General features: G+C 35.3%; 1 protein-coding gene across 1 annotated transcript; it reads right to left on the minus strand.

Moving 5' to 3' along the window:
* Window positions 1-269: 269 nt before the first annotated feature.
* Window positions 270-18,837, minus strand: ANGPTL5 (angiopoietin like 5). The gene is made up of 8 exons (XM_037841885.1): window positions 18,742-18,837; window positions 16,996-17,140; window positions 15,261-15,364; window positions 14,309-14,402; window positions 11,653-11,753; window positions 9,955-10,075; window positions 3,423-3,608; window positions 270-589 (listed from the first exon to the last, which is right to left on the minus strand). Exons 1-8 carry the CDS (start codon window positions 18,835-18,837, stop codon window positions 270-272), a joined length of 1,167 nt encoding a protein of 388 aa, XP_037697813.1.
* Between the last annotated feature and the right edge of the window lie 200 nt (window positions 18,838-19,037).

Below are 19,037 nucleotides of genomic sequence, written 5' to 3' on the forward strand. Positions count from 1 at the left end.
TCCAATAAAGCAAGTTGTAATTCACTTAAAACAAATTTAATTATCAATTGTTAAAAAGGTTAGTAGTAAAAACATACAATGAGCCATGTTTTGTTTTATTAAACTCAACAAAATTAAAGGATTCTAATTAAATCCATAACACATAATGCCATCTATAGTTAAATCTTAGCTAATATGTTTGAAACCCTACATACAAAGAGAAGCTATATAAAATCTTTTATACATTATCAAAAATAACTGTGGAACTTGCATTAAAATTTAAAATGAGATTACTTAAAATATGGATTGTAAGTTCTTCTAATTTTCATTGAAACAGATTTAATTTTGACGGGTAAGTTGTTTTTGGTCCATGTGCCCCACTGGATTCCAGTTGCAAGCAATTTTCCAGGGAAGTGATGAATGCCATTCAGGTTTGCCAAGCCACACTGGTTGAACCACCATCCAGTGTTGTTATTGAAGTGACTGCAGCTCTTCACAGACTGACCATTGACCAGGCAAACTGGGCGACACCCGTCATTATCAACATCTGCTGTGCTGAAAGGCATTGCATTTTGATTATCTTCCTTTCTGAGGCCCCGGAATGCATCACCTAGGTAAAATATTTTTATTTTAAATATTTTAAATGACTGAATTTAGAGGCTATTTTTCATTACTCTAATCGATTGTTGATATAAAATCACAATTCAAAATGGAAATTTTGGTTATGTAGACATACTCAGTTTATTTAGGCCAAAAATGATGGCATATCGGCCTGTCATACTTTGGGGAAGACTAACATGGTGATTAGTGATTTAGGAAAAGAAAATACTTTACACATAATAGGTTTTCATCTCTGCTGCCATTTTATATCACTTTAGATAGAGCCATTATAGAAGAAATTAAAACTTCTACATTTAAGAGACTTGGATTTGTAAGTGCAAAAGTTGTTTGGTTTTTATTTAGGGGCCACCAAATTTACATAAAATGTCTAATGCCCTTAGAAAAAAATCAGATACACCCCTAAAGGGTGTCTTTTCTTCTTGACTCTCCACATGATTTACACTAATCAGACAGTAGTTAAAACAATAGCATTTTGAAAGAGCTTACATTGGGCATTATATGTACGGTGTCCCTGACCTTCACAAAAACCCTTCAAAGAATCTTGCCCAAGGCAACCCAGTTAACTAAGTTGCAATGGCAGGAGTCATGCTTTGTTTTATAAAACTCTACAAAATGAGAAGATTCTAATTAAATTCTAGCACCTAGATTCTACCTATAGATGATAGTGATAGTACAGTTATAATTAACTATGGCTAATAAGTTTGAAACACTAACTAAAAGAGAAGCCATGTGAAAATCTTTGGAGAAACCAAAGCCCATGTTTGTTTCATTATGCTTTAAGAGTATTTGGCATCTCTTGAGACACGTCTTTGAAAAGAACTTCATTAATGGTGGTGGCCTATCCTATATCCTAGCTCTATTGGTTTTTAAAGCCTCTAACTCTACACTTCATGGGAACCAAAATAGCCAGATTACAGATATTTGTCAGGGAGAATATTGTCTTTAGCACCCCACAGTGCAATAGCTTTCAAAAGTTTCAATAAGAGAGACAACACTTATAGGACATTGCCTAAATTAGGTGAACATCCCACAGATACTCTCCCTGGATCAAGTCCAACCATCAGAAGGATCACACATGTTCAGGGCTCCTCATTGGATTATATTTTAAAAATATAATGCATAGGTCTATTTCTTAAGAAATAGCCCTTTGAAACTCCCTACATGTTTTCTGTGAGAATGTGGGTGGAGAACATGACACTGTTTTCTCTGAGAACTCAGAGGAATTCCTCATGTTTTAGAATCAGAAGTATTTATACTTCTCATGGAACAGCTGTGTTGCTCAAATGTTCTAATTTCATATTTCTGTTTTTGCTCTGAACTCAAAGGCAAATTTGTGGCCCACCACTACTTCACACATGATCTTGTCTTATCTATGTTTCTATCTTTACATTGTACTGCCTCTTTTTTCTTAAGCTATTTTAATCATATTATGTGATCAACAGTTAAAAGTTACTTAACATTGTAGGGAAAATGTAGACTAGGGCATGGCAAAATTTGATATTTTTGTAATGAAAAAACTTTTACCATTATAAATTTATCCTCTGATTAGATGCTAGTTGCCTTTTAGAAAACTCCCACATAACTTTTCCTAACATAGTATGTTCCATATTTAGATACTTCTTTACATTTTTAGAGATGAATTATTGAAAATTGTGTATTGTGACTCTTTAAATTTTTCCCTATGTATCAAGATTTGAATTTAAAACTTTCACCTAATATCCCCATCCTAAATCCCCACAGATGTCATAGATTCCAACCATACCAGACAAGTCTCCATGCCCTGTAATTTTCCTTCCTTCCTGCTTTGACTCAATCTGCTCCCTTTGCCAGTCTTCACTGCCAAAAGCCAGTCCATTCCTCCAAGTACAGCTCAATGGTTTTCAACTGAAATGGAGCCAACATATCCATCTGGAGAATGCAGACACCTGAGCCCAAATTTACTAATCAGATTCTCCAGGAGTCTGTACTTTCAAAAAACTTCCCAAGTTGAATCTTACATTAACCCTTTGTTGAAACTACCATTCCATGAAGATTTTCTGGGTGCAACAAACTGGAATCATTCTAGCATTCTTCTCACCCCCAAAGCTCTATCAGAATTCTATGTCTTCTGTTTTATCTATCTCACCCTGTACTCTATAATCAGTTAGAGAACTGGGAACACAACTCATTCATTTTTAGATTTCTAATACTGAATATATATAATGAAAAATACCAAGATTAACAACATAGGAGTCAAATTTAGTATTTTGTATTTCAAGTGCCTTTAAAATTTCAGCATCAATATATAAATTTAACATCAAGTATTTTGAAATTTTAACAAATTAAAATTACTTGGAAATGAGTAAGTACACCAAGGTATAGTGAAAAGACCACTAAATGAATTGTTCGGTCAACCTGGATTCTTGCCCTGGCTCAGATGTTTTGGGCTGGGAATTTTAGGCTAGTCACTTAATCTTTTAGTTTTCTTCACCTATAAAGTGAGAAGAATAGTGATCAGCTCTAACATTCTATAAATTCTAAATGTCTTCCTCTCTGAACTTGAAAATGTGAATTTCCCCAGCCTACACAACAGTCTCTCTATATTTAAGCAACTGAGATTAAATATGGCAATTTTAAGAGTATAAAGCACCTCAAAATCATGAGATGGTACAGTGATCACAGCAGAGTTTCAAACCTCAAGACAGCCAGTTGCCTCATTCCCTATATATTCTATTATCAGTTATGTGTCATATACCAAAAGAAATCTATTGTTTTATTTTCACCTAATATTGAGTCAATAGTATTTAAATCTCCCGGATAATTATACAAATAAAAAAACTTACCAGCATTTCCTGAATACTGTCCTAAGTGCATTTTAAAAAATCTTGTTTCATCCTCTAGCCAAAAATTATCATATGATGCATAAGCTAATGTGTCATCTTCAGATTCCAAAGCCACATAAAGCATAAAACTGGTATTTTTCTGATTTACAATATAAAAAATCTTTTTCAGTCCTAACCAAAATTCTCCTGCAAAAAAAAAGATGTTTTGTTTTAATATATTTTAATACAAATTATAATAGCCCTTTATTATTCAATGTTTGATGTTACTTGGTGTTTCAATAAATCTGAGATGGAGTACCTACATAATTTGAGGGGAACAGGTGGCCCTAGCTGAAATGATCAATTTTTAACTAGTTTACCAAAAAGAAATCCACTCACTTCTACTTCACTAGGCTGGGGATAACCAGACTCTGTTTCATTTTTATCTCCTCAAAAGAAACCCAATTGTTCATTTAAATAATAATAAGGTAAAAAGTCAAGTTTTACATTAACACATGTCAACAAAAAGCAAGTCTAAATACTATGGCAGGTAATAAACTGATGTGCACCCAATAAATGTAGGAGGTTTAACTTCCAAATCAGCAACTCCTAAATAAACATTTCCTGAAAATGCTGTATTGAAAATATTTTTTTCTTTCTTGGGGAATACTTTCTGAACAAATATATCTTTGTTATATGGAGCTTGTCAATCAAGACTGGAAACATCATGTAGCAACACTGAAGTAACCCCAGGTTTAAAGTCAATATTACAAGGACCATTATAGTTCTAGGATTAGTTATTAAACTCTCTAGTTCAGATTGCATACTTCTTGCATGCATATTCTAGCCAGCAGCTTTCTCCCTCCCCCTATGCAACATGTCATACCCTAAATGTGTACATTCTGCTCTGAGATAGATCTCTCCACTTGAAATATGAGATTACTGAAGGGAGACCAGATCTAGTCAACAAGTTGGGGAATAGTTTGACTGCATCCAAACTTAAAACTCTAACTCTCCAGGGCTTGCTAACAGGGGAATTTCAGCTTTACATTCACCTAAAATTGAAAATATTCTGCAAAAGTACAGGAAGAAAGGGAGCATAGTAAAATAGGTGGGTTCCTAATGGGTCAATTTACTCTTTCACACACAGTCTATAACTTTCCAGTTTAAGGGTCCCTGCCATCTTTCTCCTCTAACCCAACCTCAAGTTTAAGACAATATATTTCCTTAATCCCAAGTTTATTTTTAAAAAAACACATGAAGTACAAAGCAGCCACATTTTATATGAAGGAAATTTGCTGAAGACCTTATTATTCAAAATTCATATAATTTGCTCTAGAAATAAGCACAAATAAAGAATATGACCATTGACAGCCTATAGATCTTTGACTTTTCTTTCAAGAGGAAGCACTCAATAGGAATTAGAGGTAATGGTGAGAAAATATCATACCATGGTAGTTATTTGGCCTTATTCATAACATTTTATTACAATTAATGTCCATTTTTAAATTGTTGGCATCCAGTAGAGTTTTTAACACCCGGATTAACGCTATATCTTACTGAATCCATAGGATATTAAAAGTTTAAAAACGTGGAGGCAGGGCAAGATGGCAGAGTGGTGAGGTGTAGGTTTTAGTTACTCCTTCAGGGCAGTAGGTAGAAAGCCAGGAACTGAGTGAACCAGACATCACAGAGCAACTTGACTTTGGGCATACTTCATACAACACTCATGAACATGTGGAACTGCTGAGATCAGCAAAATCTGTAAGTTTTTGCGGCCAGGGGACCTGCGCCCCTCTCTGCCAGGCTCAGTCCCGTGGGAGGAGGGGCCGTCAGCGCTGGGGAACGAGGAGGGAGAACTGCAGTGGCGGCTCTTATCGGAAACTCATTCTACTGATCCAAACTCCAATCACAGATAGACTGAGACCAGACATCAGAGAATCCAGGAGCAGCAAGCACGGCGGAGAAGGGATAGGGATAGCAAAAACAACAAGAAAAACCCAAAAATAAAAGCAGAGGCTTTTTGGAGTTCTGGTGAACATAGAACTGGGAAGGGCAGAGCTCAGGCAGAGTCAGGCTCATATGCAAATCCAGAAGAAAAACCAGTTTCTCTGCCACCTGGACCATTCCTTAATGGCCCTAATTTCCTTGTCTCTTAGCATTTCAATAACCCATCAGATCTGCAAGGAGGGCCTTTCCTTTTTTTTTTTTTTTTTTTTTTTTAATCTTTTTCTCTTTTTCTAAAACAATTACTCTAAAAAGCCCAATACAGAGAGCCTCAAAGACTTGCAATTTGGGCAAGTCAAGACAAGAACAGAACTAAGAGAGCTCTGAGACACAAGGAAATAAGTTCAGTGGCTGAGAAAATTCACTAAACACCACAAACTTCCCAAGAAAAGGGGGGCATCCTTTCACAGCCATCTTCCTGGTGGGCAGGGAACACTCCTGCCCATCACCGGCCCCAGAGCCCAGAGCTGCCCCAGACAACCCATTGTGATGGGAAGTGCTTCCAATAACACATGCACACAGAACAAAATCAAGTGTGGACATTAGCCTTCCTTGCATCCTCAGCTCCTTTTCCCAGAGTTGGGAAGGCAGAGCAGTGTGAATTAACACGCCCCATTCAGCCATCCTTTCAGCAGACTGGGAGCTTCCCTACACAGACCGGCAGCCCAGAACTGCCCTCGGGATATGGCGCTCACCTGTGACATAGCACAGTCATCCCTCAACAGAGGACCTGGGAGTGCATGGCCTGGAAAAGGGACCCACTCACAAGTCTCAGGGGCCATACACCAATACCAAGGACTTGTGGGTCAGCGGCAGAGACAAACTGTGGCAAGACTGAACTGAAGGGTTAGACTATTGCAGCAGCTTTAAATCTATAGGAACACCAGGGAGATTTGATTGTTAGAGCCGCCCCCCTCCCTGACTGCCCAGACACATGCCCCATATACAGGGCGGGAAACACCAACTACACACGCAAGCTTGGTACACCAATTGGACCCCACAAGACTCACACCCCCACTCACCACAAAGACAAAGCAGGGGAGAACTGGCGCATGGAGAACAGGTGGCTTGTGGATGCCACCTGCTGGTTAGTTAGAGAAAGTGTACTCCACGAAGCTGTAGATCTGGCAAATTAGAGATAAGGGTTTTAATTGGTCTACAAATCCTAAAAGAACACTATCAAGTTAATCAAATGCCGAGGCCAAAAACAACAGAAAATTTTAAAGCATATGAAAGAATCAGATGATATGGATAACCCAAGCCCAAGCCCCCAAATCAAAAGATCAGAGGAGACACAGTACTTGGAGCAATTAATCAAAGAACTAAATATGAACAATAAGGCCATGGCACAGGATATAAAGGACATCAAGAAGACCCTAGAAGAGCATAAAGAAGAAATTGCAAGAGTAAATTTAAAAACAGACGATCTTACGGAAATTAAAGAAACTGTTGACCAAATTGAAAAGATTCTGGACACTCATAGTACAAGACTAGAGGAAGCTGAACAACGAATCAGTGACCTGGAAGATGATAGAATGGAAAATGAAAGAACAAAAGAAATAATGAGGAAAAAATTAAAAAAATTGAAGTGGACCTCAGGGATATGATAGATAATATAAAACCTCCAAATATAAGACTCATTGGTGTTCCAGAAGGGGAAGAGCAGGGTAAAGGTCTACGAAGAGTATTCAAAGAAATTGTTGGGGAAAACTTCCCAAATCTTCTAAACACCATAAATACACAAAGCATAAATGCCCAGTGAACTCCAAATAGAATAAATCCAAATAAACCCACTCCAAGACATATGCTAATCACACTGTCAAATACAGAAGAGAAGGAGCAGGTCCTGAAAGCAGCAAGAGAAAAGCAATTCACCACATACAAAGGAAACAGCATAAGACTAAGTAGTGACTACTCAGCAGCCACCATGGAGGCGAGAAGGCAGTGGCATGACGTATTTAAAATTCTGAGAGAGAAAAATTTCCAACCAAGAATTCTTAATCCAGCAAAGCTCTCCTTCAAATTTGAGAGAGAGCTTAAATTTTTCACAGACAAACAAATGCTGAGAGAATTTGCTAACAAGAGACCTGCCCTACTGGAGATACTAAAGGGAGCTCTAGCAACAGAGAAACAAAGGAAGGAGAGAGAGACATGGAGAAAGGTTCAGTACTAAAGAGATTCAGTATGGGTACATTAAAGGGCATTAATAGAGAGAGGGGGAAAATATATATGACAAACATAAACCAAAGGATAAGATGGCTGATTCAAGAAATGCCTTCACGGTTATAACGTTGACTGTAAATGGATTAAACTCCCCAATTAAAAGATATAGATTCAAAGAATGGGTCCAAAAAAATGAACCATCAATATGTTGAATACAAGAGACTCATCTTAGACACAGGGACACAAAGAAATTGAAAGTGAAAGGATGGAAAAAAATATTTCATGCAAGCTACAGCCAAAAGAAAGCAGGAGTAGCAATATTAATCTCAGATAAAATAGACTTTAAATGCAAGGATGTTATGAGAGACAAAGAAGGCCACTACGTACTAATAAAAGGGGCAATTCAACGAGAAGAAATAACAATCATAAATGTTTATGCACCCAATCAAGGTGCCACAAAATACATGAGAGAAACACTGGCAAAACTAAAGGAAGCAATTGATGTTTCCACAATAATTGTGGGAGACTTCAACACATCACTTTCTCCTATAGATAGATCAACCAGACAGAAGACCAATCAGGAAATTGAAAACCTAAACAATCTGATAAATGAATTGGATTTAACAGACATATATAGAACATTACATCCCAAATCACCAGGATACACATTCTTCTCTAGTGCTCAGGGAACTTTCTCCAGAATAGATCATATTCTGGGACATAAAACAAGCCTCAGTAAATTTAAAAAAATTGAAATTATTCAAAGCACATTCTCTGACCACAATGGAATACAATTAGAAGTCAATAACCATCAGAGACTTAGAAAATTCACAAATACCTGAAGGTTAAACAACACGCTCCTAAACAATCAGTGGGTTAAAGAGGAAATAGCAAGAGAAATTGCTAAATATATAGAGACGAATGAAAATGACAACACAACATACCAAAACCTATGGGATGCAGCAAAAGCGGTACTGAGGGGGAAATTTATAGCACTAAATGCATATATTAAAAAGGAAGAAAGAGCCAAAATCAAAGAACTAATGGATCATCTGAAGAAGCTAGAAAATGAGCAGCAAACCAATCCTAAACCAAGTAGAAGAAAAGAAGTAACAAGGACTAAAGCAGAAATAAATGACATAGAGAACAAAAAAACAATAGAGAGGATAAATATCACCAAAAGTTGGTTCTTTGAGAAGATCAACAAGATTGACAAGCCCCTAGCTAGACTGACAAAATCAAAAAGAGAGAAGACCCATATAAACAAAATAATGAATGAGAAAGATGACATTACTGCGGATCCTGAAGAAATTTAAAAAATTATAAGAGGATACTATGAACAACTGTATGCCAACAAACTGGATCATGTAGAGGAAATGGACAATTTCCTGGAAACATATGAACAACCTAGACTGACCAAAGAAGAAATAGAAGACCTCAATCAACCCATCACAATCAAAGACATCCAATCAGCCATCAAAAAGCTTCCCACATATAGATGCCCAGGGCCAGATGGCTTCACAGGGGAATTCTACCAAACTTTCCAAAAAGAATCTTACTTAAACTCTTTCAAAACATTGAAGAAAATGGAACACTAACTAACTCATTTTATGAAGCTAACATCAATCTAATACCAAAACCAGGCAAAGATTCTACACAAAAGGAAAACTACAGGCCAATCTCCCTAATGAATATAGATGCAAAAATTCTCAACAAAATACTTGCAAAAAACTTAATAGCAGTACCTGTTAAAATAACAGTACAAAAATTACCAAAATCACCTGCAGAAGTTCCAACAATTGTAAAATTATGCAGGAATCAAAAAAAGTGGTGCTGCCAGGTGGCAATAACATGGGCAGATATTATAATTCATCTGGGGTTTATATTTTTTTCAAATTTTGAGCACAGTGAGATTTTATATTTTTATAAAACATCATTATTAAAAATATGTCCAGTTCACATGATTTGAATATTTACAGCATTGTACCTCATTTTCCATTTAATTTGCTTGTGAAGACACAGCATACACCTCAAGAACTTTAAGGTCCATGACAATCTCGCCCATTCAGATTTTATTCTACAAAGGGTTGGTGAGCACCTGCAATGTGTACCAGAACTATGCTCGGTGCATAGTATGGACTTAATAAATATCCAATTTAGAGTTTTCATTCAAATCACATTCCAACAAATATCTGTAAAAAAGATTTCTAGATCCCAACCAAGGATCTATTTATGTTAAATAATTTGACATATGACAGAAGAGTGATTTAACTAATATTTTTGTATCATGAGAACTTGACTAGAGATTTGACCAACAGAGTCATAGTCTATGATGTAGTCCAAAGATGGAAAAAAGATAGAGGAGAAATACTTAAAATTTGACCTAAAAGATCTCCAAATCCATCCAGGTAATCACACCACAACCTTTGGAAATCAATTATCCCATCAATCCTTTTTTGTATCACGGTCCATCCACCTCCTCTGTAATCCATGTCACACATTACCTAAAACAGGCATAGAAAAGACAAAAATAATAGCATACTATCATTTTCATTCTTCTCTGATATTATAAAACTCCTTGCTTCATCCTTAAACCTGGAGAAAGAGAAGTCAATGCAATTGTATGCCATTAATATATCTAGATTTTTAAAAGTGTCTAGAAATAACACTGTAGTACAAACTTGTAATTAACAGAATTATAGTCCCTATATCAGTCATTTCTAAAAATAAATAAATTTTGTCACATTTTAAGGTTATCCTCTCATTCCTCATCTAGTTACAAATATTTTTCTGTTTAGTAATAACAGTACCAGCCTGATGTGGCAGTGAAGTATGTATGTATTTCTTAAGAAATTAAATTTTCTTTTGCATTAACACATTGATTTTTTTTTTTTTTTTTTTTTTTACAGTGTCAAATGCCCACATGCCTGTGTCTGATTACCCTTTTCTCCAACAAGCCTGGTAGGCCTGGGTTCAGACTGGCATCTTCAGTCAGAAATGCAAGAACTGTGCCCCATCTCAGTAGGTGCTCATGGGTGCGTCTGTTGGTGCTGTGTAAAATGCCCCTAAGAGCACCCCGGGAAGGAACGCATAGAAGTGACCTAGGGAGGAAACTGGGGTAACCCTTCTCCTTCAGAAACTTCCCACATGGAGAGAGAGAAAGAAAGGCAACAGGGAAGAAATTAGGGAGCCAACGCTCTCCTACAAGAGGTAAATTATTCATCCCACTCCTCACAAAATTAGAAACTTTCCCTTTCCACATCTGTTCAAGACTTTTGAATCTGTAGGCAAAGTAATTTAGGTAATTTTTTTGTTATTTCCCACTGAATTCCTAAATTTTTGACATTTTTTAAGAATTCAAAAAATGATGTTAGTAAGTCTAAAAAGATAAAATGATAGTATCGGCTCAGAAAAACAAAATTATTGTTTAATAGAGACTATCAATAAGGTTTAATACCAGTATTATAAACTTTCTTAAGCACAAAGAAAAAGTACCAAGATAAATTAAAGCTATATATAAATAAATCACCCATCAATAATGCATAATTTCTATTAGACATTTTGGCTAGAAATGCTAGCATATAACCATTAGACATATGAATAATATATTTTATGCAATTTAAGAATGGATCAATATCCAATCTGCCTTACCCCAGTGAAAGGTTTATTTTTATAATAACTTTATTATGTAATCACATAAAATTGTTTGTCTTCAAAAGAAATTATAACCATGTATAGAAAGGGAAATCAAAAGTAATTTTAGCAAGCCCCAAACCAAAGCACACCATTATTTTCTAAAGCCATAGGGTAATTAAATCAAATAAATATTTATATTGCATAATTTTGCCTGCTGTAGTGATAATATAGGATCCTTTATCAAATGGATTTACTTTAAAGAGTGTAATCATAAAAACTCAAATATAAAAGTGAAAAATCGACTGTCTACCTCTTTTACTGGTTGGTGGTTTGGGCTAGAATTCCAGAAAACCAAAATGTTATTAATATGCAAAAAATTTTTCAAGAAAAAATTAAATATTGAAACAAAATTTGTTTTATTCCGCTTGACAAGGGAGAAACTTACCTCAAAGGGGTAACTAGATCCTTCTGGGTAAATTATATATAAACCACTTGGTGTCTTGGTGACAGAGCCAATGGTATCTTTAATATCAGTGCAATCTAAACCTGAAGAAGTAAAATTAATTATTTACAATATTTTCAAGTATATATTTATGACTTAATCACTTTATTGTAAGGAATTAATAGGTGCTAGCTGAAGTTACTATATTTCCCATTAATGATATGATGATTTTAACTGTTTGGAAATGAAAAACGATTTCAATTTTAGAAATAAGGAGAAAATATGTGGAAAAACAGGAGTTAAAGAACTTATGCTACAATATATCTTCACTAAAAACATCTCTGTTAGTAATTATTTTTCCATACTGTTTAAAAGTTTCATTTCTGATCAACACTTATTTGATACATTTTTAAATTATTCATCCTCTTTACCAATAAATCCTTAGCTTTCAGGAACCTAGGCTTATCCTAGTGAGCATAAATGCGTAGAGAAAATCTACATAGATGGGGAGGAGAAAACCCAAAGCAATAAATAGATAGGTAACTACTAGTCTTTTCTCAACTTGACTAGTCTTTTCTCAACTTCAGAGACTCTGAGTGTTGGAGACCACTATTACCAGTAGCTGAAGGGGGTGGGAATCACTTTTTCACCAAGAAAAAACTGCACTCGATGCCATAGTCTGTTCTGTTTATGACAGTTAGAAATACAGAACCCCATAATCCCCCTTTCCAAAGCATCCCCAGGGGATTGTAAACATGCAAATATGGATATGGATGTTACATTTTACTATAAGGTAGTCTACTCTGTTGTATCTTTTATGAATGTAATAAAATAAATTCAATCCTTACAGCCACCATTGTCCAAGTCAACAAAAATGGGAAAGCCCGGCCTCAGGAGCTAGATGCCAGGGTTAGAGTCCTCGTTATACCCCTAACTAGCTGAGAACCGTTAACTAAGTTACTTAACCACTTGAAGCCTTATTTTCTTCCCATGTAACATTGGAATAATAATATCTACTTCATAGCATTACTCTGACAATTTACATAGGACGGCATTATGTAAAATATTTTGCAGTGTAGTCAGCACACAGTTAGCTACAGAAAGTTAACTATGAAGTGTTTGCTTTTCCCTTCATTTCCATGGCACAGAAAAGGCATGTTGCATTTGTTCTGAATTTTTAAGGGGTATTCTTATAACTATACGTCCAGAGATATGATACAAGTTCTTACTGAAGAACTGATCTAATTTGAAGTATCTGCTTTGCCTTTACTACCAAATAAATGCAAATGATTATTTAGATTTCCTGGGCTTTATATTCCTTATCTGCTGCTGCTGATGGTCATAGCAAGCCTTTATATTCCCTTATTATAGCCAGGCACTGAATTAACAGTTTTTCATATTTCCTTGTTTAATTCTTGCACCATCCCTCTGTGATAGGTACCATCACTTTACTAGTGAGGAGACAGGTCAAGGAAGCAGAGGATCAGGAATTTGTGGCCAGGCACCCTGACATCAAAGTCCATGCTCCTTTCCGCCATGGGCATACTCCCTCTCCAGGTGCAGGTATGAGAAATAGATGAGACACAATAAAATAATAAAAAACAAAATAACATGTCATGGTTCTTTTGAGCTGTGTACCCCAGAAAAATATGGTCTTAAACTTAATCTCTTCCTGCAGGTGTAAACTTGTTGCAGGACCTTTTGATAAGATTACTTTAGTTCAGTTGTGGCACCACTCAAAAATAGGCTTAATCTTATTCCTCGAGTCTTTTATAAGCAGAATGAAATTCAGATATATATATAGAGAAAGCCAAGGGAAGCAAAAAGCTGACAGTCAATGGAACCCAGAAGAGAACAGAGAGGCCGGGAAAGGCCGCCATGTGCATTGCCGTGTAACAGACTAGCTGAGGACCGAGGATGGCAGCAGGCGACTCCAGAACGCCAGACTTCAGGAAGAAAGCATTGCTTTGATGAGGCCTTGGACTTGATTTGGACGTCTAATCTCAAAACCATGAGCCATTAAATGCCATTGTTTAAGCCAACCCATTGCAAAGTATCTACTTGTGAAGCCAAGGAAACTAAAACACACGTGCAAGTGCCTGTGTCAGTATTTGAGCACAGGAAATTCTTGGGAACTGTTTGTTCATTCACTTTGTAAGGAATAAGATCATATATTGGGTCCTCAATAATATTTCTATGCTTGGAATTTTTTGCATTAATTTATATTTGTAAGCTTTATAGGGCATTTTTCTTAGAAGTCCAAGCATCTAGGAATTACTACTGTGAATTTTTTTACAAAAAGTATTAGACTTCAAGTTCATTTCTGTCTAAGTTCCTTTTTTATTCCTTTCAAATTTTATGCCCTAATTTGCAACATATCAAGCATGTCAAAAATATTTTTTTTACAGATGGGAGGAACTCTGATTCACTGTATCTTTATAAAGCCATGGCTTTCAAACAGTTGGAAAAGTTTCCCAAGTTAGGAAAGTACACATTGTCTTTGGTGTAATTTGCTCAAAGGCAGGTGATACTCTGCCAGCCTGCTAGATAATAGTGCACTGTATTTTTTAAACAAAACTTTTAAATGCACCAAACTGTTCAGGAAAATTTTAAGCAATGGAAGACAACTATGACAAGGCTGAGATACCAGAGTTCTTACCATGTGACTGAACTGGTCTATGTGGAAAAGGATCCAACTGTTTTCTAAAAACTTCTGTAGTCAAAAGCAGAACTCGATTCATGAGCTCATTAACCTAAACACACAAACATATATTTATGAAAATTTATATTTGAGCAAACTTCCTTTGGCTGAATTCTATGACTCTAAGCCTCTTATCTACCCGGCTCTGAAATACATAATGATGCCCATTTTTCTAGATTGAACCCCTTACAGCTTTAACAAAGTAGGAAAGGCATAGCTAAATATCCGTCACTGAGCTCAGTAGCATCTACCTCCCTAGAATTGCCTACAATTGCCCCTGTTTCTACATCTGACCCCTCTTGTAGCTCGGTTCTTATCTTGCCTAAACTACGAGTTCTTATTTGGTCTCTCCCTCCTTCCTCTGCTTTTCCCCAGTCATCTTCAACACCAGCTGCCAATCGGAGCATGTCATTTCCATGCTCAAACATTAAGTGGCTCCTTGGTGACTTATTTCCTGCCTACCTCTTTAGTCAGGTTTCTTTACACACTCTCAACTTTACCAGCCACTCCACCCCAGCACCAACTCCAAGGAGTTTCCCAAAGTGGGACTGCCCTATTCTCCTTACCCAACCTTTGAGACTATGACCCAGCTCACCGGCTACCTCCTCTGGGCAGCTTTCTTGGATCTCTCTCTTTGGTGTCCTCATTATAACAAATCCACATTTTAAAAATACAGTTTTCTGACTTTCTGCTCCATCAACTGTATACCCCTTAAGGACAGGTCCATTTTTTAATTCCTTTCTGTTTGCTGGAGGCTTATTATGGTGTCTCCAGCATAGTAGCCACTAAACAGATGTTTGTAACATGAATGCATGTTACAAACATCTCATACCTGCACCTGGTTGTACCTTCAGCTAATTAGATGTCTGTGCACATATACAATAAGAACACAATACTAAAAATTCCATACCTGATTAGACAAATAATCCAAGGAAGCTTGTTGATCATCCATCATATTTCTTAGCAGTTTTTTGGTACTTCGTGTGTAGGAAACAATGGAATTTTGCAAATTTCCTTAAACCATAATAAAAATAGCTGCTAAATATAATAGTTATATAAAAGAATTACATTGAAAACTATTGAATTTCATATGGTTTAGGATAAATACACTAAAACATTAAAATCTCAATTTATCTAAATATTCAAGAATTACATATTCTGGTTAGTATTTTTTGTTAACTCAGGATTAACTAAGAAAACAATTATTTCAAGCCTTCTTAATGAAAGTATGCTTCCTAGTAATACAGAATACTCTAAATCACTTAATCTGTTATAGTTGAGAGACAACATTCTGAATATCAATTCTCACTTTATAAGATGAGAGGTGTAGAAGCAGGAGGTCCAAGACTCATCAATTCTTACCATATAAGATGTTAAAAGACAATAACTCTGTATCATGTAAGTTAATTTTAAAAATAAAACTTTGTTTTGATTTTTTCTCTCTTAATGCTATATTTTTATACAAATAACTTGCAAACACACACACAAAATAAATCTTAATTGGTTAAGGTTGTGGTTAATTGGTTTCTGACAACTTTTACTCTATATTTTCCTTTTTAAAAAAAGCTTTTATTTTGAAAAAATTTTACTCAGATAAAAGTCGTAAGAACAATACAAATAAATTTTTCCTAAATAATTTGAGAACATGTTGCCATGATGTCCCGAATATTACAGCATGTATTTCCTCCACCAGAGACATCCTGTCTAAGATAACCAACAAAATCAGGATGAACACTGACTACTATTTCTCAGACTTCATGCAAGTTTCACCAATTATACCAGTGAGAGCCTTTATAACAAAAGAATCCATATATTATTGCATGCATTATTGCATATATTATTTTACAAAATATTTTATTTCTATGTTCCTTTTACACTAGCAGTAGCATTACATTAATAATTCTTGATTTTCTAAAATCTGTCTTACCCAGCTTCATTTCTCTTTTTTTATTTTCAGTGTCTCACTTTCTATTAGCTTCTTCCTAGATTTAGATATCTGTCTTACTAGGCTTAAAGCTGCACCCACTGGTTTGAGAAGCCCAAGACACTTGTGTTACACATAGAGTTAGCTCCACTAAAGTGAACTTTTCATACTTCTAAGAGTTACATACTGGATCAGGTCATCACCTTCTCCCTTTCGGATCCCCCTTCTTGTCCTAGATGCATACAATAGGCCATGAAAATTACTGCAATGTTACTAGTTTTAAACAAAAATTGAGACTTTAATTTTTTTTTTATAATTTGCTATGATAAATCAACTGTGAATCTGCATTAAACCTATTGTACTGTTTGCTCCATATGAACGTATTAGTTTCTAGTATTCCCCCCTCAAAACAAAGGTGAAATTTCCTAGTAGTTCAGATAATGGTAAGGAAATAGCCCTAGTTAGATGGCTACAATGCTACTGTCAGTGCCCTCTGGTTTCACCCTTCCCTCTGTAGTCAAATGATGCCACATGACTATAGGGAGGAAAGTTTCATTCATTTACCAAATGGAAGCACCTACTGCGTCCCAAACACAGAAAGCCTCTGGCCTAGGATGATCAAGCATAGATAAAATGATCCAGAAAAAAGCTAAAGTAAATTGTTCCCATGCCTACTCTAGAAATAATCAATGTTATTCATCTGGTTATTTTTAATACTTACTACACATGAAATGTTTTTCCTCTCGTGTAATTTTTGTTCTAACTTCACATGATTCCTCACAGTTTTCCATATAAACAGTATCGTTACTTCTACTTTCACCTTTTGCATTAGGTACATCGTCTACAACGTTAACAGCTGGAGAATCCTTTATATGAGAAAAATAGAAATAAGAAAAACTATCTGAAAATGTTACAGAATCTATTACACAATAAGTAGGAAGACTATGAGGGAAAGGTAAGATTTTGGAGCATACACAAGAATGAACAGTAGAAAAAAGATAATGATAATGCACTGATTTGCTCAAGCTACTACAAATAAGCCTTAAGGGTAAATTTTGAATATGAATAATAAACGTAAGCTAATTCAATATTTTCGTTCTCCGTTTTTCCTTCTCAAATTCCAAAAGGATTTATTTAGGGTCTACTTTCCATAATTATGACTCTAAATCTTAACCTTTAATTTCACTTAGTGCTGAGCCATCCATCTTCCAGGAATCTTACAATTTGAACTTCCTTGAAAAAGTGCTAAAAAGTTTCCTTGAGATACATATAATGTTTCTATGCCAAATGGACTGTCTGCCACTAATTATTTCTGTCACCAATCCCCTGGCCCCAATTCAAGGGGAAATGTGTAGGAGGTTTGTCACTTTTGTTGAAGCTAAAATATTCATATTTGAAAAGCGAAGTATTCATAGATATGAAAGGTATCAGTAAAAGGAGAAACAAAATTTAGCATGGAATTTTGCTTTGCAAAGTCAACAACAGAATTCATTTTAAAAGGCCAATTATAGCTGTCATTCTAAAGGTATCCATATTTGTTGGTACATGACTGGTTTTTTCAACATGAAAATATTTTGGCAGAAATTATGTAGACATAATACTTGGGGTTATTAAAAGAAAATAACAAGCTTTGTCCTGCTTTGACCTAGATATTAAGAAAAAGGTAAAGGACTAATCGAATTATGAAGACATTTGCCCCAAAAGGATGCTTATATTTTATTACGTAGATCTATCTTTAACTCTTTGATCTCTCCCCATAGTCCTGTAATAATTGGCATACTAGATGTTTTCGAAAACCTAGGTTACAGCTATATGCTTTTCAAATCTAAATAAGGCACTGAAATTTTTAGCAAGTGTTTTAGAAAACTAAATTTTTTATGATTTTCTAACTTTCATAAAATTTATTCTTGCTTCAACCTTAAAAATTTGAAATTTGGTTCTGATGCAGTAGTACATGCATTTCCCAACATTTAGATATTATAAACCAGCATTTAAATATGTAGAGATTCAAATCCCCAACTACTCATAGTATTGCATGCAAAATTTTAAATATCATTCTGACATTGCTTTGAATAAAATTTTCTTATTTCATAGGTAATCACTCACAGGACTATATTTGAAGTACAAAAGTTTATAGATGAGTTAAAAATGGCAAAGTGAATTTTTTTATTACCTACTAGATTATTTCATTATCAAAATTAATTAGAAAGTTGCCAGCTAGTTTTTAACCTAGGACTTTCTTTCAAATTTTTTCACAGTAATGTGTTGAGAGTCAACCCTCACTTTATGGTTTCTTAAGTTTAACAATGATATCATTTAAGCCAAGCCTCAGCATTTAAAACATACATTTTAATTGTTCCATAAATTATATTTTATAGTATAATAAATCTTTTTAAAATTTAATATACATTTTGAAAATGATCTAAGCATGCTTTTCTAGCTAAAATAATATTGCTGAAATTCTTACCGTATAATGCCGTACACGGTTACTGTGTATAGCTTCTCCACAAATAAAAACATATATATTTAAGAACAAGAGTGAGGCTTCGGAAAGACGCATCATATTTTTCTTGGAGAAATGAAAACAACTCTTCAAGTATCAGTCAGTTCTCTGTGGAAAGAACTACGTGGATAGAGTCTTCAGTCAAAAACTTCTGGAAGGTGTACAACAAAAACAGAAGCCAACATTTGCTAGTTTCTGTGTCCTCATTTGAAGCAACACCATTCATATGAAAAACAAGATCCTGTCATTTTAAGTAATAA

The sequence above is a fragment of the Choloepus didactylus genome, chromosome 6, assembly GCF_015220235.1.
Source record: "Choloepus didactylus isolate mChoDid1 chromosome 6, mChoDid1.pri, whole genome shotgun sequence".
In the NCBI taxonomy this organism is placed as follows: domain Eukaryota; kingdom Metazoa; phylum Chordata; class Mammalia; order Pilosa; family Megalonychidae; genus Choloepus; species Choloepus didactylus.